Consider the following 24,213-nt stretch of genomic DNA (forward strand, 5'->3'; position numbering starts at 1 on the left):
TTTTTCAGAAGCCCGGGGTCTTTGGGAGTGTAGGATGCCCGACTGACAACTGTATAAGACAAAAACTACACACAATATTCAAAGCACATAGCGCACAGTCCTTAATTCCCCCTAATTTTGGTATGATCCGAGCTCAGGCACTTGGCGACTGAGCATTAGGCGTGTGAGCGAGGGCGAAGAAGTGCAGCCGGGCAGACAGAGGAGAGCTTGATTTTGACCAGGTACCAAAGCAAATCATTCGTACTGTACAAATAATGTAAATATGACGGTGTATCACAGAAGATATCAAACTGATCACTTGACCCATATTACGTTAATTGCTCTTCGAGTGAATCAACAAATGGCGAAATGAAAAACCGAACAACAACAACGCTGTTTCTTTAGAGTCTTGGCTTACATGTGTGTTTATTTCATATTTTCAGTTGTTAAAATAACATCTACCTGAGAAAAGGGGAGAAGAGAGAGCAAAGATCGAACAATGCGTGCAAGGAGTTTCCCCTCGCTCATATGCGGAAGTGCTGTGCTCAGTCGTCTAGTGCCTGAGACTGCGGTCAAGTCGTTCCAGTAGTCATATTAGAATATTATGCCGTTTATACGTTGACAGGGAAGAAGGACAAGAAGACAATCTTTGGTCCCGCTTCTAAAAGCTGAAACAGAAGAAAATAAGAAAAGGATCATTATCTTCATCTGCATTATTAATAAAGGTAAGCGACTTTGTTTCGACTCATTGTTTCTACTTTTGCTGTTTTTCCCCCTCTAAGTTCCTTTCAATGTTTAGTCGTTGCAGTGAATCTCTGTGCGCTTTACTTTTACTTATTTGCTTACTCTATACTTGTCTTAATTTTATCCTTATTTATCTTGTTCCTTCCCCTAACTTGGCATTTGTGTATGGACAGCAAAGGAAGAATTTCATTGCACAGAGAAATGCCATTTCTTCTACATGACAATAAACACTTTGAATCTTGAATCTTGAATCTTTAAGGCAGTTGACTCACAGCATGTAGACTCACAGTTTCAACAGTGGTTTTCAAAGCTTGTTCATAATGATTGTGTTAACAGATTTTTCCAAATTTCAAAAAAAAAATCATCTTTAAAAGAATCAGCTCAATACCAGTAAAGACTGGATTTTAGTTTCAAAATTTATATAAAGTTTGAAACTCAAATCTTACGAAACCTGGTTCCTTCCAGCGCATTCCTTGACGGGCTGCGAGGCCAGCTCCTTTGAACTCCGGCTAGCTGCTCTCACAAGCAAACATTCGCACATAAAAGCCTTGGATAACCCGATAACCGGTGCAGATTTATAAAGACTGTTATTGTTGTGAATCAGCAGCTATCAAACAGAGCTCTAAGTTACAGCGTTTAACGAGTAGTTGCTGCAGCTGACTCATTTGTTCTTCCTTCTGACAGACTTGAAGCTGAAATGGATGGACACGGTGAAGTTGCCACTCCGCTGTATGTCCTGCGTGTTGGTTAGTCGTTTCGTTACCACCTCGTCTACGACGAGACTGATGGACTGGCTGTGATACTTTATGGTGACAGAGAGAAGCTTGCTGCGATATTCCTGCAGAGGATGGTGACGGAGTTCTTCAGGAACTGGATTCACAGGCCTGAGTGACCAAGACCATCAGTGACCTGTGTTCGCACAGCCTCCACGCAGAGCTGGGAACCGGCATCCAGCAGTGCCTTCACAGATTAAACATTGTTGATGTTGTTTAAAGTTTGATAATGAGTTCATTAAAATAAATAATTAAAGGTTACCTTTCTTTGTTATTATTCCACACATTGATTTTTAACCTGCACAGAGTCCTTCAACAGAGCTCTTAGATTTTCAAAAGCTGTATCCATCAGTGAGTGAGTGATGGGGAAGCCAGATTTGAATGACCAAAATAACCAAATTTGATAATAAAATAATATTGATATGTGATAAAACAAAACTAATATCTGCCAATAAGTTGGTTTAGTGTAGTTTTGCGGCCCTGTTGTAGCGCGGCCGTTTCTGTTTAATTCCAGCGTTGCAGAGAGAGGTGCTCGTTATCTCCACCAAAGCGCCTCCGGTCCTGGGGTAAGCCGTTAGAACTGCTTTTATTAGCATTCACAGCTACAAGAGGCTAAGGTTACATTTATCCTTTGTTTTAGGGTTTGATTGCTGCCTTCACCTCTCCGTGGCAAATCGCCTAACCTTAATTGGAGAATCAAGACGCCTGCCTATAGTCGGTTTGAGGGCTCCTGCTCGGTGGAGCTGCTCTCTTGTCTTGTCTCGTCTTTTTGGTGTCATCTTTTATTTTTGTGGAATTGTTTTTATTAAGTGGGCTAACCTTTTTCTGGTGCCCCTGGTTTTATTATATTCTGGATTGTTGCTTGTACCCACGCCTCGGTGATCGGGCTGGAGCGATCCTCTGCCCGCGTGTCGTGCTGGGAACTTGAAACCGCCTCAGTTGCCGATCTCAGCCTGTGCGGAGCCAGACTGGCTTGTGATCAAGGCCTGAACTATTGCCACCAGCACGAGTTGTAGTTTGATTTGTGGGATGTAAGCCTTCCAGTTTGGTGTGCATGTGTGATTTCTTTTATTAAAGCTATTAAAGATTGTCTTGTCTCGTCTTTTTGGTGTCATCTTTTATTTTTGTGGATTTGTTTTTATTAAGTGGGCTAACCTTTTTCTGGTGCGCCTGGTTTTATTATATTCTGGATTGTTGCTTGTACCCACGCCTCGGTGATCGGGCTGGAGCGATCCTCTGCCCGCGTGTCGTGCTGGGACAGAGCGTTCTGTCCCGCGGCGTAACATGTCGACGTTTTGTCACGTCCCGCGGCGTTCCTGAGGAACGCGAAAGGAGACCTTCAGCGTTCTTATGGTACGCGGTGGGTTATGGCTGGAATCCAGTGCAATGACGCTCCCGCGGTAATAGACGTTCCTGCCCTGTATTCCAGCCCTAAACCTAACCTTATCTCTAGCCCTAACCATAACCTTATTCCAGACCGTAACCAGGACTTTAATGATGTTAAATAGCGTGTTTCTAAGCGATTTGAAGAAAAAGAGCGAACATGTGTAGGTTCAGTCCAGACGGTTCTCATATTTCCTCTTTTTCCGAGGTCGTCATTTAGGAACGTGGTGGGTAGCCGAAAACGTAATATGGTGACGATTTGTCACCTAGCGTAAAATGTTACGCTTTGGGAGTGAGGACGGGTTGGCTGGGAACTTGAAACCGCCTCAGTTGCCGATCTCAGCCTGTGGGGAGCCAGACTGGCTTGTGATCAAGGCCTGAACTATTGCCACTAGCACGAGTTGTAGTTTGATTTGTGGGATGTAAGCCTTCCAGTTTGGTGTGCATGTGTGATTTCTTTTATTAAAGCTATTAAAGATTGTCTTGTCTCGTCTTTTTGGTGTCATCTTTTATTTTTGTGGAATTGTTTTTATTAAGTGGGCTAACCTTTTTCTGGTGCGCCTGGTTTTATTATATTCTGGATTGTTGCTTGTACCCACGCCTCGGTGATCGGGCTGGAGCGATCCTCTGCCCGCGTGTCGTGCTGGGACAGAGCGTTCTGTCCCGCAGCCTCCCTAAAATATTCTTAAGCCCCCCTAAATAATTTGGTGTTTTGTTTTTTTTAGTTGTTTTTTTTTAACTTATTCGGTTTTTTTTAACAGAACTTTCAGACAAATTCAATATAAAGATGCAGGAATATGAGTTTAAAGAAATAATAATATAAACCTGTCGCTATTCACATAAATATGATCATAACTCGGTTGGTCCCTTTCGCTTTACACTGTCAGTGCTTCGTTATCCAATCCAATAATTTTATATTTTTGATAAAGAAAAAACAGACAACAGACTGAATGAATAAAAAAAGGCTTCTTCATTGCACATTTTCCACCAATCACAAGCCTCTCCTTTCACTCTAGACTTTTGACCAATCACCGATCAGGATGAATTGCACTACTGTACTGTGCATCCCCCCACCTTTTAGAAGTGAGCGGTGTGTCTGTGGCAAGCTTGTGAGGGGTGTGTCTGTGCGCAAGTTTTAGAAGTGAGGGCTGTGTCATCACACAAAATTCGCCGAGCCAAGAAGCAGCAAACTACGCTTCACATTTGATCAATGTCGTCATGAATTCCCTCTGACTTTTGCTGTTTTGCTTCCACCACGATAAAAATCACACTTCCTGCACAGCTCTCTCTCTCTCTGTGTACTTCAAGAACAGTTTTCCGTCTCAAATCTGTTTTCTGCATTATTCATTCGCTTATTACCCACCAGTCTACCGTTGTTTACAGCGCTGTCTTTTTCTTTTTTTCACTTAAATGACCTCGGACAAGAAAGCCTCATTTCTGCTGTTCAATACTGAAGAAATTTAAACTTCTTTAAATTATGCAAAATTGCAGAATATTGCAGAATATTTTTAAGGTTATCTGCTCTAAAAAGCCAGACCAGGAAAATCTCCTTCATGTTTTTCTGTGTTTTATTCTCAGTTACTTTAAAACAAAGGGATCTGCTGTGATGTTCACAGTTCTGATGAAGTCAGTACTGATAAATTATCAGAATTATAATATTTCTGACTGTCTGAGGCTAAGTTGAATCGAATCAGGACTTTGAGAACCGGAATCGAATGGATTATAGAAATCAGTGATGATACCCAGCCCTAGTGAGCAGCCTACGCCAGACAGAAGTGGATCTATATCTCAGATCGTTTGTAACGAGCCACGGAAAGCAGCTGTAGCCACTGAAAAGACTAGAAATGAGCGTAATACATTAGATGTCATAGCGCGCGGCTAACATTTACCACAAAGAAAAACGCGTTATTCAGCGTCGTGTAATTTCCGCTAAATCCAGACTCTGTAACTTAACGTAAACACAGAAGACTTTTGACCAATCACCAATCAGGATGAATTGCACTACTGTACTGTGCATCCCCTCGAGTGACACCCCTGGTCTAGAGTGAAAATGAGTGCAAGAAAACTTGTGTATGTGTGTTTTGTTATTTATTGGCTTTTAGAAAAAAAGATCTAACACACACATACCATCAAGTGTTTGTATTTAAAAAAGTCAGTTTTTTCTAAAAAATTCAGGTTATTCTGAATTTCCCATAGGTGTGAATGTGAGTATGAATGGTTGTCTGTCTCTGTGTGAGCTCAAAAGGCTCGAAAGACTGCCGATCATCATCCAGGGGATACCTCTGATAGGATAAGCTCGAGCCCCACACAACTCTAAAACTGGCTGGGTGGATGGATCTTTTGGGAGAAATGGGATTTCCTGGCAGTGGATGACAGGAAGTTTACATCTTTTTCCATGAAAACAGAAATGAAGAGAAATGAGCAACAGCAGTGTTACAAAGGCAGATTTTGAAATAAATTGACATGAGTATAACTTTTTTCCCACTAAGATCACATCTACTTCCATGAAAACAGAAATGAGCTACAGCAGTGTTACAAAGGCAGATGTTTAAATCTGGCAATAAATACAAACTCTTCTTAACACAAAGACAAAAAAAGGACAAATTTCACTTTCAATCAGTTCACAAACTCATTTATTGCAGCGCACTTATGTGTAGACATTCATTTCCTTTCCACAGGACGGTAAGAGAACCTTTAAAAAACTTTTCTGTACATCCTCCAAGAGGAGATTTACTAAGTCAACACCGGCTGGAGTCCCCTAACACGGATTCAAGGGGAAAACGGGGGCAGCTAGTTATAAAAACTCGAAGTTAGCACAGCAGCTGCAATCCAAATGTCAACAATACAAAAATAAATAATTGAGATTTTTTTCTGGATGAAAAATGGTGTAAATTGTTAATATTCTGATGTGGGTTAAGAGCAGGTTCTAATCTATGCAGTGCAAATGGAATATTTTACAACACATTTTCTCATCTGTACAAGTACAGCGCCACACTCACACTCAAGTCAACACACAGGTCCATCTTTACCCGACAATTCATCGCAGCACTTTGTTTTCCCGCCTGTTTCACTGTTTTTAGTGGAATGTCAAATATCAAATATCTGTCCTGACACAGTTTCAGCACTCATCAAGAGCCCTCTGCACTTTTATGTAAACCATAAAAGAGATCCTGTCTGAACCGTCGTGGTTCACTCTGTGCTAGAGTCGAGAATGAGAGTCACAGCTCTGAGTTAAGATCAGAATAAGACATGTTAGCTGAACAAACACAGTATGTTACTGTTAAAAATGCAGCTTTAAAAAGGCCGACTGAAGCCAGCACACCTCTGCTGTCTGTGTTCCTCTGATGTTTTTAATCAGTGGTGTGGCACCTTCATGCTTCAGATTGATGTCTTTGTTTTTCATGATCTCTACTTTCCAAACAGCTGCTGTCACATGTGTTATCACAGAGATCAATACTCCTGCTTTGAGCACAGGGCATCTGGAATGTTATGAATCTATTTTAGTGATTGATAATTAGTGATTGTCCAAAGCCTCAGTCCTCTCCCATTTAAATGTGATGCTCCAACACAGAGCTGCACAGAGCCCCAGTGTGAGCCTGTACATGTGAACATTCATTAAGACTGATCACAACAATCAGGGTTGTTGACAAAAATGCAACCTCGACTGAGATTTCCTTAAACTGTACAAAAAGTCAGGTGAACTTGATTTACTTACTCTTCTTCAGAAAGTGCACAAAGTTAGAGTCAGAGTCTGTACACGGTCTCACACAGAGCTGATACGAGTATAGCTACGACAGATTTAAGGAGGCAAAAGGCTACGAGCAAAGCTGCTGACATGCACACACACAGATATTCTGTACAGTGATCAATCGCTTTATACAGCTTCTGTAAGGAAAAGCAACTCAACTAGTCTGAAGAGATTCATTACAGCTTTCCAGGAAGTTTACAACAACAGTTCCACTTTTAGGCAGCTGCTTGGAAAACCTCTTTAAAGCAAAGCAAAGAAACATGAAACGGCCAACGTCATCTTCCACGGCAAACGGAAGAAGCAGTACCATGTTCGTCCAGCTGGAGATGTCCGAAAGTCTCCCTGTTCCCCAAAGTTGAAGCAGGAACAGTAAGAGTTTGTGTCTCTGCTGCTGAGAGGATCAGTTCAGACGAAAGGCGCTCCAAAACATTTAAGGCACCACTGGACGCTGGGAGTGGGCGGGCGATCGATGCAGTGCAGAGACTTGCGCTGCTCCGCGCTCAGCTGGTTGTATGCGCTGTGGTACTCTCTGTCGAAGGCCTCTGCATGATGACGACACAGATATGAGTGAGGAACGTTTCACGTCATCGCTTTTCATCACCTTCAAACTCTTACAGCACACTATAGGTCACAGCTGACATCACTAGTTAATCTCACTCACCTACGTCGATGTTCTCCCGTCCCAAAGCCACCAGTGACAGAAACAGTATTTCTCTATAGACGCTCCTGTGAGACATTCACACACACGAGGCATCAGACACTTTTCTAATTCACTGCAGCAAAAATCATAACTAAGAGCTTCAAGAAAGACTAAATATGAAACAGTGAGTATAGATGAAGGAGGAGAACTGACCTCTGCCGTTTGAGCCCTTCTGGACGCCGTTTGATCTCTCGGATCAGCAGGTTGATCGGCCCGTAGACGTCGTTTGTCTGGATGTTGCGAACAATGGTGTTGAGGAGAGTGCGGCTCTCCTGGTGGTCTGTTGGCCCCAGAGTTCCCTTCTTCTCCACTGGGAGCACAAACACCAAAGCATCAGAGAGTCTGCTCAAATATTCTTTTAGCAAAGAGCCTCCAATCTGATCTGTTCTGCTCAGCAGTGACACTTTAACAAAAATACCCCTTAATCTCCTAATACATGCACCGAAGGTATCAATTTCAAAATCCCATATTGTCTCATTGCCAAGTTATTGCATTCACAAGATTTTCAGAAAATTTCATTTCAAGGTCACTGAGGTTCAAACTTGAGATGTTTAGTAGATACACGTATATTTCTACGTCCTTTCGCTCTTTTACGTTCCGTTCACAAAACCATATCTGACTTGTTTTGGGGGGTTTGGAAATCAGTACATACCTTCTTTCTTAGTGTGAACTAAAATATGTTTGCTTGAGGTTTAAAGGCTGAACACGTGCGCCCCCTAGTGGTGATAATGCAGTATAGCTCACCACAATAATCTGAAAGCTCACAATTCAATCTGCAAATACAGCTTCTACACTTAACACTGTACTGATGGACAATGACTGATAATGTCTGTCGTCACACTTACAAAAGGTCCTCCAGAGCAGGTAAAGTGGTTCTCCGGGTTCTTGGTGCAAGTTGATGTTGTCCCACAGGAGCTGTACGTACACCTGCTTACTGTCCTGTGGCAGTGACGTCAGAGGCAGCTGCAAGAATAAACCATGACATTATAGCACAGCTTACACGGTGCTCGCTTATTACAGGACATCCTCTGTAAAGGAATGAGTTTGCTGTGTTGGGTCTAGATGCCTTCTTATAGGTGGTGTGCACATCACTGCTGGCTTCAGTCTATTACAGTCACAGCATTTCATCTTTTATGTGTGAGTCAGTTTCATATAAACATTCCTCACAGCTTCATTTGGACGTAGTCCTCTACTGTATGCCCACCTGATGGATGATGTCACAGTTTTCTTACAACAACAAAGAATATAAAGATGAGAGCGATCGAGGAGATTTTTTTTTAATCTTTAAAAACAGTAAAAAAGCAGCACACCACAGAGCAAGAATACTTTTTACCAGCTATTGTGAAATAGCTAAAATATTCCACGACCCAATGTTCTGAAACTAATCTACACTCTGGTCTAAAAGTTCCTAGTTCAAGTTCCTGTGGACAATAGTGCATACCTTGAGATTGGAAAGCATAGAAGAAGAAGAGAAAACTGCATTTAACCAGATGTTATGTCTAACCTGCACTCCGTTGTTGCAGTGTTCAGAAGTGAGGATGAGACCGGGCAGGTGAGAGGGCAGGTCCAGGCGGCGGAAATACCACACCAGGTTCCAGAAAATGATTGGGTGCTGGCTGAGGAACTTGTGGGTGTAGATCACCTGGACAGATAAACCACAAAGTGTAACTCAAAGGATCTTGAATCTGCTGGCTGACACTTGCTATACACATCAAACCATGAGAGAATGTCTTTATATTTATACCTGATCTCCCTCATTCTCCAGCAAGGTTTCCAGCTCCTTGCGCAGTACCAAGGGGCTGAGGTACGGCACAGACACTGGTTTGGGATTTGGCCGCTTTGTCCCCATGCCGTCCTGTAAACACACAGAATTCCACTCATTGACTCCATGAGGGTAAAAGCACTACTGTCAGTGAAGGCTTGGAACAGAAAGGAGGCACTGACTTGCACTTCCTGCAAACTGCAGGGAAGGCTGGTGGTGGAAACACCATGTCCAGGTCTCTGAGAATAGTCCAGGCTTTGCAGAGGTCCTCCAACACTGTTGCTACGTGTCAAAGATGTCCCGGTGCCTTTCTGCTGCTTACATGCTGCCTGGTGCTCCAGGAGACCCAGGGGATCTGACTGTACCGGCCCTGGAATCAAACTGGAAACAACCATTCACTTATTTATATAGCACCAAAACATTAGCATTATATAGCACTTTATATTATAAGGTAAAGACCTTACAATAATGCAATGATCCACAACAACAATTATTATTTTTGTTATTAAAGTTTATTCCAATAACTTTTTGTTCTCAGTCACCAAGTAAAAGGCACCAAGATCATATTAGAAGATCTATGCTGCCATCTAGTGGTAGTTTCTACCACTAGATGGCATTTACTATGAAAACACTAGTAAGGCGGCGCTGAAGATTTAAACAAACATGCAAATGCATCTCCTCGTGCATGCAACCTGAGGTGCATTCAGGGTACTCAGATGAAGTTGTACCTCTTCTGTGCTCCTGGAGTATTTTCAGCGGTCTCCCTCGGTTCATCTTCAGCGAAAGTGATAAGGTCTGGTGTCTTAATGTCAGCCGCGCTGCTAGCTGTGGGGTGGGTGCTTGTGCTGTGGATGCTGTCCCCTGAGGCACTGGGATTCACATAAAACCTTAAAGAGAAAATAAAAGAACAGGGATATTTAAATTTGAGTTGCCACAAAGAATATGTTCGTGTGTTACAACACAGGAAAAATAAAAAATCTCATCTGACAGTTTCCTACCCTGTCATCGTGCGCAGGTCGTGAAACTCGATGTGCAATAAGGGAAGAAAGACCGTCTGACAGAAAGGACAGTTGGTATTGAGGTTGGAATCATCAGCTGTCCAGCCTGCCATGATCTCCTCGTCGTACACCAGCGCTTCACAGGAGCGACACTGGGAGCAACTGGACATCAGCACCTGTAAGTGGGATAACGCGTCAAACCCTGCTGTATTTTAAACATCAGCAGTGAGAGTGCAGCGCAAACAGACTCTGTTCATGCAGGTCCTACCTCCAGTGCACAGTTCTGGAAAATACTCGAGGAGGAGGCGTGATGCGAGGAGCTTTGCTCAGAGTCAGGACCTCTGCCCGGGCGCCCTGGAATCAGATCTGCAGGCCGACATGAAAACAATATTGAAAGCAGGCATCACTGGCCTAAGAAGTACTTCACTGCCCCTCCCTTGCTTCTTCATTTACATCAGAGAGTCAGTGCTTACGTGTCTGTGTGGTCCCTCGGCCCGTGTCACTGCTGCCGCTGCTGCTGCCGCCCAGGCTGGTGCAGCTCTGGTTCAGACCATTAGCCACCAAACCTGGGATGCCTTTTCTCTCAGGACTGTCATCCAAGTCATGTGCAGCCAGCATATTTTCATCCAGACGAGCTGGGAAGCCACCGCCACCAGCCTGAGCTTCATCCTGTAGAGAAAAGTTACCTTAAATCTTCCCTTTTATGCAGAACAGGCTGACAATGTCTGGAATGACCTTTTAATGACCCTCACCTCATCATCTGAATCGGCGTAAGCGGATGCCACTGCCCCCCACACTTTGCTGGCCACGTTTGCTGCCTGCTTCATGCTTGACTTGAGCACATCGATTTTAGGTCCTGTTAAGAACGTGTCCATCTTGATACCTGAAATGGTGTTAAAGACCGAGCCCAGCGACCCCCCCTGAGAGGACTTGACCAGTGCGGTCAGTGAGGACGATCGCTGGCCCGGGCTCGCTGTAGAGCTCGCAGGCGTCTTTGTCTTTACTGCAAAAGTCTTGGAGCGGGTTACAGTGCTGGGGCTGCGTTTGGGGGTGTTGCTCGGTGAGCCAGTTGGGGTTTTCACAGGAGGCACTGGGAGGCTGGACCTCCGCTCCAGAGTCTGTTTGGGCTGAGGTGCATCCGTGGAGTCTACCTGCGGCTGCTGGAGCTCCATGCTGGAGGATTTGGTACCCAGCGGGGTTTTCAAGCTCATGTACAGCTCGATCTCCTCAGCCAGGTTACGGGACACCACAGCAGGCACGGAGCGTGGCGGTTCCTGACTGTTGACAGAGGCCGACTCTTCGCTCTCTGACACCAGACGTGACAGTGGGTCAGCTCCCACTTCCACGTCGGCCCTCTCCAAAATGGGTCCTCGCACTCCAGAATCATCTTCATTAGTTTCAGTGTTTTTTCTTACTTGTTTCTCCCTATTTACTTCGGTACCCTTCAGCTCTTTGTCGTCTGTCTTTCTTTCTTCTGCGGTTTCTGGGTCCTCTTCTTCTGGAAGCTTTTTAAGCCTCAAACCCTGATTTTCCTCAGGCTCTTCCTCCAAGTCTTTAAAAAGTGGTTTGGGCACAATATTAGGGGGTGGGCTTTGACCTCCTGAGAGGACTCCAGCAAGGATACGAGCATCAGCGCCCATTCGGCTGGCCATGTGGTCCATGCCTGCCTCAGAGAGCATTCCAGCACGAGTTTCAGCGCTGAAGCTGCAGCTGCGTTCAGAGAAGGATTTCTGCCGCTGATGCTGAGACTGGTGAGCTACGGCCGGGGACGGCAGCGAGGGATCGTCATCGGTAAGTGACACGTTATCGTTCTTGCTGTGTCTCCTGAACAGCTTCCCTTTACCTGCACACAGATACAGTTATTGTAGTGCAACAATTACATTTATGTAGCTTAATTGAAACAGGAACAAATAATCTTTACAAATTCAAAGGTGATGCCAATTTCACAGAATTTCCAACAAAACCTTTTAAAATATTTGAGCGAAATGTACTTTCTTACCCATTTCTCCGTCAAAGCTTCCCGTGGACAGCCTAACAATACTGTGGACATGCGGCGACCCATCGACAGGACTGTGGGGCTCTCCCACTGCTACTGCACTGTCCACTGAGCCAGCTATGTCCCCTCCTGGTTAAAAAGAAACAAAAATAAAAGTAGTGGTTTGTGGTGCATACAACACAATACTGGAGGTGAAGGCCTGAGGCTGGGCCTTTCTTACCATTATGCTGTGCTTTGGTATCGTTTCTCTCATCAGCCGGCGGAAGGGCAGCGTGCAACGGTTCAGCCAACTCCTGGTGCAGCTCATCCTTGGATCCATATCCTTGATCACACTGTCTCTCTGGAGAGCACAGAATTTAAAAAAACCACAAACACAGCTGTAATCACAAATGTACGCTTTTAAGAAAGCTTTTGTTTTTGTTCCTCAGAGACTCAGCTGAACCTTGTGTTACAGAGAACCGATGCTTTGGGAATCAGTACCTGCGCTGCAGTGGTTATCTGCTACGTCTTCCATGTCATGGCTGGGGGCAAATACACTGTTCTCCTCACCGTTGACCTCGCTCGAGCTGTCTGCACTTCCATGACTCAAACAGTCGGCATCAGTGACTGCTGAGGCAGCTACTGGAGCACCTAAAGAAGGACGCAGGAAGAAACATGAGTAGACTGTATGTGGTATAGCAGCAGACTTCTGATATTTTCTAGTTAACATCAAGTTAATGTCATCATTTTTTTTTTAAATTCCAATTTATATGTAATCATGAAGCTATGATAAGAAGTGTCCTATAACTTCTAAGTAGAGTCAACCTCTTGTCTGATAAAGTTTCAGGTTTTAACTAGTGCTGTTAAAATGACGTTAACGCCATAACCGCATTAACGCCGATCGCCCTGTGCGTGTGGCTGGACGGCGCTAACGAGCTAACGCCGTGCAGCCCCAGACATGGGACGATCCGCAATAACTCGCTAACCAAGATTTGCCGCGTTAATGTGGTTATGGCGTTAACGTCATTTTAACAAGATTAACGCTGACAGCACTAGTTTAAGTAACCCTGCTAACAGGTAAACAAACAAACCAATCATATAACCTGCTTAGAAGAGGTAAAAAAAAGCAAGAAAAGGGAACAAGAGGAACACAGCCTTGTACATTTGAGTCACACCTGTGGTAGTCAGTGTTGATCCCTTCTCAGAAGATGTGCGGTTTAAACCGTATTTAAACTGCGTTACTCCACGAAGGACGTTGCGCAACTTGGTCCACATGATCAGGCCGCTCTGGTTCCGGCTGGGCCACGGGCTCTCTAAGACAGCCTGCGCAGAACAGATGAAGGATGAGATGGGATTGCTTAATAAATCCCATAAACCAGCATATCAGCAAGACCACACACACACACACATTTCATATGTTAAAGTGATAAGCCATATATGTAAACCTTATTGTAGTATCCATATGTGATGGCGTTGGGATGGACTCCAGCTTTCTTCATCTCAACCAGGACTCGCACAGCCATCACAGGCAGACCCCACACGCCGCAGAGCTGCATCACCACTCTGTAACACACCTGACAGCAGACAAACACATGATCATTACTTTATATGTTTTGCATTGTCTATGAAATTCCAAAAATCTAAAGAGAAGTGATAATCTAAACATATTCCTACAAAATGTGAACGTACCTCATCCAGTATCTCCACCTCAGTGGTTCTCATCTTCAACAGGATGTTGTACGCCTGCTGCATTGCCCGGGTCTTTGACTTGGCCATCCGTACAGCTGCTGGCAGGCAGATGAACCACAGACTGTAGCAGTGACTGAACAGACAGCGGGCCCACAGAGGCGGGTTGGAGTAGAAACGCTTTGCCATCTTGTATGAGAGCTTGACCTCCTATAGGAGCAGTACGGGCACACGTCAGATGAACACGTTGATAAAGACAAAGGGTGAAGAGCATGGTCAAAGCAGGTATCGTTCCTACTTCTGCTAAGGATGATAGTGTGAGTACGTACTTGCTTTGTCCTCTTTGCTAGTAGTGCAGGGCTGCTGGACAGACTGGCCCCTGCTGCTCTGGTGCTGAGTGCAGGACGTAACTCTCTTGGACGGTCAAATAGATTTAACTGCAGTTTGGGGAACCCTTTATACCTGCAGAATGTAAAGCAAGGAACACTTTTAAACCAGAGTATAGCATCAAGTCAGTTTAACTTGTTGGATATTGATCTGATCGTTTTAGTAACAGAGGGGGTTGTTAATCAGTTTCAGCTGCTTTGGTGTTAATGACATTAACAACAGGTGAACTAGAGGGACAACAACGAGAAAACCCTAAAAACAGGAATGGTTTTACAGATGGAGGCCACTTCTCTTCTTTTCTGATTGTTTTTTCACTAGTTTTGCATTTAGCTAGGGTCAGTGTCACTGCTGTTAGCATGGGGCAATGCATAGACACTATAGAGGTTGCACAGGTAGTTCAACTCCTCCAGGTTGACACATTAATACCACTGGCAGAAAGAGACAGGCAGTTAACTCTAGGAGAGCTGGACAGGGCCACAGAAGGTCCTTAACCCATCAGCAGGAGCGGTATCTGCACCTTGGAGCCCGATTACGTTTGCCATAAAATACCAGAATAGCAGGTCCACCAGTGGCACCCTGTGCTTTTCACAGATGAGAGCAGATTCACCCTGAGCACACGTGATAGATGTGAAAGGGTCTGACGAAGCCGTGGGGAACATTTTGCTGCCAGCATGACCAGTTTGGTGGTGGGTCAGCGATGATCTGGGGAGGCATATCAGTGGAGGGACACACAGACCTCTGCAGGCTAGGCAACAACTCCCTGAGTGCCATTAGGTATTGAGATGAAATCCTTGGATCCATTGTCTGAACCTACACTGGTGCAGGTGGTCCTGGGTTCCTCCTGGTGCACAGTCTCATGTGGGGAGAGTATGCAGGCAGCTCCTGGCGGATGAAGAAACTGTATGACTGGCCCCTATACTCGCCTGACCTAAATTCACCTCTGAGACATTATGTTTCAGTCCATCCAACACCACCAGGTTGCACCTCAGACTGTCCAGGAGCTCATCGATGCACCATCCGTTTTCTTATTATGAGCACTCCCCTGACATTCTCAGGCACACATGTAAGCACGCGGTGACAAAATGGACTCTCCTGCCGCATCATTTTATCACTGTGATTTTTGGGGGTGTCTTGGAATTCAGCCCTCTGTAGACTGATCACATGCCCATATCGGTGTTGACATTCAGCATGATTTTTCCCCTATTGAGCTCTGATGTGTTTTTAAAGTGTTACTATAATTTTGTGGAGTGTACGCTTAAAGCACTACAAGTCTTACGTGTACTGAGGAGCAGGATCCGGTCCATCATCTACTGGAGGCTCAGGAGGCATTACAAAGACTGTGTGCTCACTCTTTTGAGACTCATCCAGCTCCAGCAGTCTTGTGTCCTCAGATGACTCTCCTTCAACCTGCAGAGGGGATCACATCCAGAGATTTAGAAAACAGCACAGACTGTAGACCATTTCCTGTCTGATACCAGTAAATAAACTAGGTTACGAGGATACTCTATAAAGCTTTTGTAATTAAGCAGTAAAGCATGCTTATTTGATTGTGATTAAGTTAGAGGAAAAGCAGGAAAAATCCATGCCTCTTGACTGAATGCATTCATCAGATAGGGGGAAATTAAAATATATGAAGAGGGGAAAAAAAAAGGTGCAAGGAAATCTGATTACATTATCAGCAATTACCTTGGTGCCCTTGTCGGTGATTTTATCAGAGGGAAAAAGCTGCAAGTAGAGGGAAGAGAGCGAAGGGAACAGAATGAATCAAAGGAAATTATGGCTTCCTTAGCCTCCCAGCGTACAAATGTTACTTTGCCAATGAACCACTGTAACACAAAGGCCTGTTCCTGGAAGCAACGTTCCAACGGAAGAGAAAAACAAAACAACAAAGACCAGCATGCGTTTTTTACACGCCTGGAGGCAGCATGATGCCGGGATGGTAATCACCTTTTCGACGCAATCGTCAAAAAAGGCCAGGCCTGTGTCCTTGTCGCTGACGAAGGTGCACTCCTCGATGAAGCGGATGAATATCTGGGTCTTGGTGAGCTGGGAGTAGAACTTCTGGTGGGCACGGTCTCTGCTTTTGAGGAACCCTGCAGGAAGGGAAGGAGAGAGTGCGGCGTCAGCTTCACGGTCATCTCAGTTTACGGAATTTATGAATTCAGTGTCACTCGTTAATTTCGTAACTTAGCAAAGAACAAAATTAGAGTCTTTACTGCATCTTAAAAGGACAAACATAAGACGTTTTGTCCTTTTTGGCCTCATTATATTAATTATTCCTGAGTGACCCTCATCAAATCAATGTGCAGCTATTTATAAAAGTGTTAAACTATGCGGCGTGAAGAAGAGTCTCTTTCACATCATCTAAAATTGATCTTTGAGAGGGGAATTAAATGGAGCCAGGAGCCTATTTCCCAGCATCAAACACTCTTATGGCTGATGAGAAAGGTGATTAATTTCTAAAAACACCTTTAATGGTCTATTTTAAACCATTACAGTACATGGAAGGGAGGGCAGGGAATTGGACTAAAGGGCATATGAATGTGCTCAGCCTCTCAACCATTCGGTCAACCTGACTCCTTGAAACAGAGATGCCAATAAAAGTATGCATGAGTTGAGCCCATCTGAATTAAAGTTGTAAATTATGCAAAGGTTACAGATCCAGGAAGCCATCAACAAATCCATAGTGTTTGGTGAATCACGTGTTTACCTTGTTGGTCATAGAGGGAGTCTGCAGCCGTGGTTTTTTCAGAGGGCGCCTGGGTGATGGGTTTGAGGTAGCAGCGGTAGCCCTTCAGGATGGAGGCCATGAAACGAAGGAAGGCCTCTTGGATTTCCATCTCCAGGGCCGTCCTTTTCTTGTGCCAGGTGAAGTCCGCGTCCATGGGAGTCATGTCGACAGCCAAGCCATCCGGCATCACTGGGCGTAGCGAAACTAAAACAAGCCAGTGTGGTCAGTTTAAATAATTTATATCAATTTCTCAGCTCTCTCCTTTTATAAAGTGTCATTAAATGTACTCTTAATTAATAATACGTTTATTAATTAGGTCTCCCCACATTTACTTTTCTGTAATAATGCTTGATGATGGAGATAATGTAATGATGCAGAGAGAAAATTATGAGAGTCACAGAACAATGAGGTTACTAACGCTGTTAGCATTAGCTTTCTGACCAAAACGCCTCAGGTGCTGTCAAAAAGTTCAGACAGGTCTATATAAGCACAGCGTATGAATGATTAGAATCAAATGCATTAACTGTTGCTGTTTTATAATGGAGACTGAGCATGCTCAGTGTGGATTTTGACAAAAGTGTTTACAGTTAAGCTAGCTAGCTTGTAAGTACTTTTTATTGCATCAAAAATTTGACATAGTAAAATAATTCTGATATTTTATCAACCGAGCAACCAGAAAAGAAAATATGAAAGCGTATTTGTTTTTTAAAAGGAAATAGCATATAGTTCAGATGCTTTTTTCCCCATTATGTAAAGTTTTGTAATGCATTGTTAGCTTTTTTTAAAGGTATAGTTTTATTTTCAGCTTTGGACTACCATATTTACTAAAAGAATACCATGATGCATTTTGTAATTTAAGCTTACAGTGTTCAGGTAAAGATTAAGAATCCTGTCCACGTTAATTGTGGTAACTTGGTATAACAGGTAAGTGATCCAGGTTTTGCTATACAAATGAGATGCTGTTTGTACCAGTGGCCAGCTGGTGGTGCAAGTTGCTTAGTGAGTTAATGAGACTCTTGCAAGGCTTCTTTGGGAGGTTCTTCCAGTTGCTGTGTTTCTTCTCATCTGACCTGTAACATACAAAACCACAAAGTTTGTAGACTGGAAAAAACCAAAAGACAGCTGAAAACAAAAATCTGGGCTCACAAATCTGCTGCTGAAAGAGTTGTTCAACATAATGAGAGCTGTTAATGTAGAAGACAAAGTGTGTTTTTCTCCAACAAAGCACAACATACAGGTAGATAGTGTTCGTGTCCAGATCCACACAAACAACATCTGGTGGGGGGTCATAAAGGTCAAAGTAGCGGGAGTCCACGCCCACTATAAATGGACACGGCGCGTTGAGGACGCCTGCGAGAGACAGCGGGCACAGGGGGATGTAGGGACACTGCCACTGGAAGGGGAAAATCATCTGGAAGGAGACAAAAGCCAGAATCAGGATTATTACTCCCAAACAGATGTTTTTAAAGGGTTTCCCATGTGTAAAAAAACCCCAAAAACAACAGCAGCATATTTCTTTCCTTACTCACGAGCCCATTTTTTCATATTGCTCCACCCCTCAAGAACATCTATAAGTTGAACACCGAAGGTAAATAAGACAAATTTAGGGGGGGGGGGGGTGTCACACTTGCATAACTGATCTATTGTAACAGCTGAAACCTATTTGGGTTGATTTTGAGAATTGTGAAATCCTTACTTTTCTGGAACTGGAGAATAAGCAACTACATTAGTGAAAAAAAAACTCAAGTTCAAAAAGCCTGAGTAGTTCCAGAGCTATTTGGATACTTCGCTGCCTGCAGGCAGGGACATGTGAGACACAAAGTAATGATCAGCTATAAAAGCAATTTAAAATTGTCACAAGTTTAAAAAGGAAGTCATTAACTTGCGGTTCTAGTCATTCATGACAGGCATTTTCAGCTAAAAGAAAGATGCTTTACTTTAACATTGTCTGGACTTCATGGTACTGTGTTGCAACATTATTAGGCAATAAATGGATAAGTGGAAACCACCATTACCAATACTCAATAGGGCTACATTATTGAGAGTTGAATATGTTTACAGTATTGATTACAGTGTAGGCGTCACTCGGGCTCCATTACTGATTTTGTGTCTACATAAATAAAAAAGACGTGCAGTGCTGCTCACATCACTGCTCAGAAACTTGTTCCTCTTCTTGCTGCTGCTTTTCTGGATTAAACTGCTCTACCTGACTCATCTTAATGCTCTTTCATTACAGCCATAAAACATAAGTGAAAGGAAATGAAACTAATAGTTACAGTTCCTCCATGTGGACCATTTGAGCTGTCTTTGACTAATTACTGATACTGTTACATATACAGCATATATCATTTACTAAATGTAGCTTATGTCACTGTGCTGTATCTCTCTCTCCATCTGCTTGTACATGTAAGGCTTGTCTGAGCATCGAGTGCCTAAATAACAAGCTGTGCATTCTGTAAGCTCTTAATTAGTGTTTTTATTTAAGTAAGCAGACAGTTTTCTTCTCTGCAGTTCTGATGAATGTTGACTCGACAATAGTGACTACTACTTATGTCACTTTAAAGGAAAGTGTTGGGTTATCCAAACACAGTGGAGTTAAACAGTGCATCTGCAGCGTGTTATTCATTTAATCCTTTTGCAAATATATTTTTGTTGCCGTGTTCCTTAATGAGATGTTATTGTGCAACACTTTATAGTGCTAACCATATGTTTCTTATCTAAAAAGTTCAGATAAGTCAAGGAAATGCAAGTGTCAATGTTTCGCATGTGCAGATTGAAAAGTTAAACAACTGCACAACTGAGACACCACAGCCTGCAGTCATAATGTTGTTTTCTTGACTTTTAATGTGTATGTTTTTCATTTTAATCACATGGTTAATATTAGATTGATTTTCAAAACAGCCCAGGCACTTACAGGACATATTCTGTATTTATGAGCAGAAACAGTGGCTGTGTGGTCGCTTTGCATGTCAGCACTAGGTCAAGCTGATGATTCATTTCTTTCCATACTGACAGCAAAGGCAATGAAACACTGCAGGCAAATATGAGCTAAATGGACTCAAAAACAATGATGTTATTTTCTTTCAGACACAATGAAAATAAATAGATTTCATTGACATTTTTTTGTGGATGTTTATTTACTCATTTACACTCTGCCTGACTATGCTCGGATCAGCTGGTTCTTTTGTTTTGTGACATTTAAAAAAAGTGCTGCAAACAGGGACGTTTCAGAGTGCCCTCTGGTGGACAAACTAGGCGACGTCAATACTGATAATACAGCTGAAGGGTGTTTCTCTCGTCTCTTGTTTGTTTTTGTTTTCTCTCACCCCGTTTTCAGCCATTATAATTGTCGACACTGAGAAATGAACAAAATCCGAATTTTGGCCATAAATAAAAGACATTAAAACTAATCTAAAACTGTAATCAGACTAAGCAGGAAAAGCTTTGCTAAAATCCAATCCAGCAAATAAATTATATCTATTTGAGTATATTTGAATACATTTGAGTATGACAATATGAGAGTGCATGTTGGAGCCTACTCACAGCCACCACAGCCTCGGCCACTCCGGTGAGCACGGCGGGTCGGAGCGAGTGCAGCAGGATCTTGCTCTCCAGCAGGACAAAGTGCAGCAGTGTGGCGCAGTTCTCCGAGCCCAGATTCATCAGCAGAGTGCCATAGTCTGCCCCGCTGGCACGGAGGGAGAGAAGAGAGGAGAGGAATGAAGTGATGAGTTCGGACAGGGAACGGAAAGCACAGCAGAAAGAAAAGGAGAGGGAAAAATAAAGGGAAAAGAATTTGGAAACAGAAGAGTTCATTGCTGGGTCTGTAACCAAATGTAACCGGAATTAATCAAATGGGAAACAAGGAAAAGGCAGAAATACAGGCACAGAGTCAAAATAACACCATCAACATAAAATGTATTGTTTAACAATCTCGCTGTCTGCTTTACTGCTTCAGCTTGCTAAAGCGCTCTGTTTTCAGATGCTTTTTTTCATAATCTAACAAACCAATCATTTTAAAAGCCTTCATAACCACAACTTAAAAGTGACTGCCTTTTGTGCAGTAATTCTGTCTCCTTTAAATCTCTATTGTAGAGACTGCCGCACACATTACTTTGAATATCAATAGCAGCCGGTGCTAGCTTTAACAAAAGCCCGTCAATGACAATTTTTATGAGGTTTCAAGGTTGCATAAGGCAGCGTCCAGAACTACAAAAAGGAAAATAAAGTAGCTGAATTACTCATATCAGTTGGAAAATGGCAGAAGTAGCAGCAGAAAAAGGCTTTAAAAAAAGACAACGATGCAGGAATTAGCTGAACATGTTTTTTTTGTAGAGAAATGACTTTGTTATGCATTTATTGAGTAGGCAAAGGTACCTGAGCGGTAAGGGTGTACACACAGGCTGGGAGAGGATCAAAGTGTCGTTTACAGAGAGCTGCAGAGGACATTAAATAACATCAGTGACAGAAAAATACAAAAATATCACAACAAATGTTCCCTGAGTACTGCACATGTGGAAACTCTGATCTATTTTGACCGACAGCAAGAGAGAAAAACTCTGACCTGGACCAAGATTCTGGGTCTTTGTGGGGAAGGAAATGAGACATTGTGCATGAAGTGCGAGATGTGCCTGTTGAAGGAAATAATAAAACTCATGTTAGATGTTTCCTTTTAAAAGGTTGGCATTAAAGTGGCCAATGAATGATTTTGAAAGTTTCCACAGCTGCCAAGTAGTTTCCTACTTTTCAATAGGCAGTGGGTGCGGGCCTGAGACGGAGAACTTGTAGATGAACATCAGGAACTTGCGGAAGCACTCAAAGAAGGGCCAGCGGGAGAGCAGACAGATGCATTTATTGGTGTTCACAGGCCGGTTGGGGATCATCTTCTTCTCCACCGTGGTGAGAAGGCCCAGCTGGATCTTCTGCTTCTCGCTCAACAGATCTGCTGGATATGGCTCGTAAAACTGGATGGCTGAGCCATACACCTGGCAACAAGAGGTGGACGTTAAAGTGTTTGAAACATTTTGGCTCGGCGGAGAGTTTTAAACACTTAAATTTAAATCTTCCTTTGGTAGCTATGTCTTACCTTTTCACCAGAGGAGATGGTTAAGACAAATGTAGAAAAGACAGGCAGAGGGTCACGAGTGTTCGGTGCCCAGCACTCGATGTTGGCACCCATGGGCAAACAGAACAGAGGTACAGACTCTGACAGAGGGAAAGACTCATAGTCCTCTTCTGGGTAACGAAAGATTAGACCTGGAGCACAGAATAACACACAAACAAATAAATAAAAATCACATGATGAAACAATGTGGTTGTTCAAAGCAAGACACATGGTAACGTTTAAGTTTATTGAATAGTTTGAATAGGTCTTCAAACTTCCAGGCAGGCCTTTAATCCCAGTCTCCCTGCAGGGATTAAACTCTGACCTTTAAGAAAAGGGAGATCAATATTTTGCAACTCTGATGCTCTTACAGTCAGCAGCCTGTATAATTCATTTTGAGGAAATAAGAAGCTCAACTTGATGTCTGTCACTATGAAAAAACACACACATTCTTCTGAGCATGCATGGATGCACACATGTGCGTGCGTGCACAGCAGACGCACCAAAGGGCGTGGCAGGAAGTGCAGTTGTCCGAGATGAATAAACAGCCACTTCACAGGAAAAAGGCCGGCCAGAAGATAAAGCCAGCCTGCATGTTTCCACAGGGCGTGTATGTTTGTGTGTGTGTGCACATGTTAACCCTGATGATGTTACGCAACGCAGCGCTCAGAAGGCCAAACTACTGCGGAAGCTTTCAGTCAGTGAAAATGTCACCCAAAGATCAGCGATACACGCTGAAGGTGACCTATAACACGTAAGCAGTGGCCATTGTGACGACACACAATGCCCCAACACGTCTCGCTGCTGCAGTTTTGTTATCAGTGTTTAACATAAATGCACATTTTGGAAAGACTCATGACTGCAAAACATCCTCCCCTTTTCCTCCTGCCTGGACACTGTTTGTCCAGTATATCTAGTGTCCCTGCTGTCCCTCCTCTGCACAGGTCCAAACCATCTCAGCCTCGCTCTCCAAGTTTGTCTCCAGACTGCTCAACCTGAACTGTCCCTCCGATACACTCGTTTCTAATCTTGTCCATCCTGGTCAATGAAAGTATTAGCATCTTCAGCTTTGCCACCTCCAGCTCGGCCTCCTATCCTTTTGTCAGTGCCGCTGTCCTTAAACTATACACGAGAGCAGGTCTCACTACTGTCCTGTAAACATTCCCTTTCACTCTTGTTGCAATCCTTCCATCACAGTTCACCTCTGACACGCATCACCACCCATCTCCACCCTGCCTGCACTCTCACACACCTCACCTGTGCACAGTCTGTTGCTTTGGATGGCTGACCCAGGTATTTAAACTAGTCCACGTGTAACCAACAGTTACATGTGCCTCTCTCATTCACACACACTCTGCTTGCTTCTACTGTTTAAAACACTATTATCTAACTATAACACAATAATAACACATCATTGTGTCAATAACACAATGATCAAAGTGATTTACTGATATATTATATTTACTATTACTGTCAACCTTTTACGTTTTGCATAATATTACAGTACAGTTTTAACTAAGGCAAAACATTGTTTCAGTTATATATATTAACTACCTGCTCTTGTAAACAGCTTTAACACCACATGAGCAAATCATTTTAAAAAAAAAAAAAAAGAGAGAGATAGTGAGGTGAAATCAGATGAATCAAAGACTAAAAACTGAATTACACGAAGACGGACACAACAACGTGACAGCAGTAACCACTGTTCAGCAGCTGCAGGAAACAGATAGCAGCTGAAGATGGCATTTTGAAACTGATCACTTTTACTCACCGGCTTTGTAACTGATGGAATTTGACGCGGACACAGACTTCTTGTAACACAGGAACACGCTGGAGCCCCACTGAAAGACCGATCACACTCTTATTATGCATTTGAACTTTCATGAATGATGCTACTGAAAGAGAGCTAAGAAACTAAATTCAGACGCACCATGCCGCAGTTGAGGTTCTTGTCCACTTTGCAGAAGGTGTGCGGCGGCGTCTCGCCTTTGCTGGTGACGATGACGCAAATGTCCGTCACGGCCAGCGAATTCTGCGGCTGGACGGGTGGTGCTCGGCGGAAGGTGATGAAGATGCGCTGCGAGGTTGCAGAGCTGTTGTTGACATTCGCGCAGCGTCCGTATGGTGTTGCCTGGATGACCTCACACCCCTGGATGAGACGCTCCTTACCTTCATAGAGCACCCTGAAAGACAAAGAGTAAGTAAAAATGTTACTTTGTTTAATACATCTGAATATTTATTTA

The 24,213-nt window shown here is 43.4% G+C and overlaps 1 protein-coding gene and 1 long non-coding RNA gene across 4 annotated transcripts in view; one reads left to right on the forward strand and one right to left on the reverse strand.

The window, feature by feature from the left end:
* On the forward strand, positions 1 to 1,757 carry LOC146715066 (uncharacterized). Of its 2 annotated transcripts, XR_014919329.1 has the most exons (3): positions 11 to 221; positions 423 to 704; positions 1,408 to 1,757. It is a non-coding gene; the product is annotated as an uncharacterized LOC146715066 (long non-coding RNA). The 2 variants fall into 2 exon arrangements; XR_014919328.1 differs by having other exon boundaries at positions 1 to 704.
* Positions 1,758 to 5,495: 3,738 nt separating this feature from the next.
* LOC146715067 (DENN domain-containing protein 4C-like) overlaps positions 5,496 to 24,213 on the reverse strand; it is a 38,487-nt gene continuing 19,769 nt past the window's right edge. The window contains exons 3-34 of one of the 2 annotated variants that reach the window (XM_085451486.1): positions 23,901 to 24,153; positions 23,742 to 23,811; positions 21,953 to 22,122; positions 21,610 to 21,851; positions 21,431 to 21,497; positions 21,244 to 21,302; positions 20,410 to 20,554; positions 18,102 to 18,277; positions 17,836 to 17,936; positions 16,846 to 17,070; positions 16,083 to 16,228; positions 15,822 to 15,860; positions 15,412 to 15,542; positions 14,078 to 14,210; positions 13,752 to 13,958; positions 13,508 to 13,636; positions 13,238 to 13,385; positions 12,564 to 12,713; positions 12,304 to 12,423; positions 12,087 to 12,212; positions 10,840 to 11,930; positions 10,561 to 10,756; positions 10,356 to 10,453; positions 10,088 to 10,263; positions 9,818 to 9,976; positions 9,272 to 9,470; positions 9,072 to 9,182; positions 8,832 to 8,969; positions 8,173 to 8,290; positions 7,481 to 7,637; positions 7,289 to 7,353; positions 5,496 to 7,169 (exon numbers count right to left, since the gene is read on the reverse strand). In XM_085451486.1, the coding sequence (XP_085307612.1) occupies positions 7,033 to 7,169; positions 7,289 to 7,353; positions 7,481 to 7,637; positions 8,173 to 8,290; positions 8,832 to 8,969; positions 9,072 to 9,182; positions 9,272 to 9,470; positions 9,818 to 9,976; positions 10,088 to 10,263; positions 10,356 to 10,453; positions 10,561 to 10,756; positions 10,840 to 11,930; positions 12,087 to 12,212; positions 12,304 to 12,423; positions 12,564 to 12,713; positions 13,238 to 13,385; positions 13,508 to 13,636; positions 13,752 to 13,958; positions 14,078 to 14,210; positions 15,412 to 15,542; positions 15,822 to 15,860; positions 16,083 to 16,228; positions 16,846 to 17,070; positions 17,836 to 17,936; positions 18,102 to 18,277; positions 20,410 to 20,554; positions 21,244 to 21,302; positions 21,431 to 21,497; positions 21,610 to 21,851; positions 21,953 to 22,122; positions 23,742 to 23,811; positions 23,901 to 24,153 (5,482 nt within the window). In that variant the 3' untranslated portion in view covers positions 5,496 to 7,032. The remainder of the gene's footprint in view (positions 7,170 to 7,288; positions 7,354 to 7,480; positions 7,638 to 8,172; positions 8,291 to 8,831; positions 8,970 to 9,071; positions 9,183 to 9,271; positions 9,471 to 9,817; positions 9,977 to 10,087; positions 10,264 to 10,355; positions 10,454 to 10,560; positions 10,757 to 10,839; positions 11,931 to 12,086; positions 12,213 to 12,303; positions 12,424 to 12,563; positions 12,714 to 13,237; positions 13,386 to 13,507; positions 13,637 to 13,751; positions 13,959 to 14,077; positions 14,211 to 15,411; positions 15,543 to 15,821; positions 15,861 to 16,082; positions 16,229 to 16,845; positions 17,071 to 17,835; positions 17,937 to 18,101; positions 18,278 to 20,409; positions 20,555 to 21,243; positions 21,303 to 21,430; positions 21,498 to 21,609; positions 21,852 to 21,952; positions 22,123 to 23,741; positions 23,812 to 23,900; positions 24,154 to 24,213) is intronic. The other variant, XM_085451487.1, reaches the window with a different exon arrangement.

Source organism: Copadichromis virginalis, linkage group LG3 (assembly GCF_057382275.1).
Source record: "Copadichromis virginalis isolate Kocher_CV1m ecotype Utaka linkage group LG3, C_Virginalis_male_GT1.1, whole genome shotgun sequence".
Taxonomy (NCBI): domain Eukaryota; kingdom Metazoa; phylum Chordata; class Actinopteri; order Cichliformes; family Cichlidae; genus Copadichromis; species Copadichromis virginalis.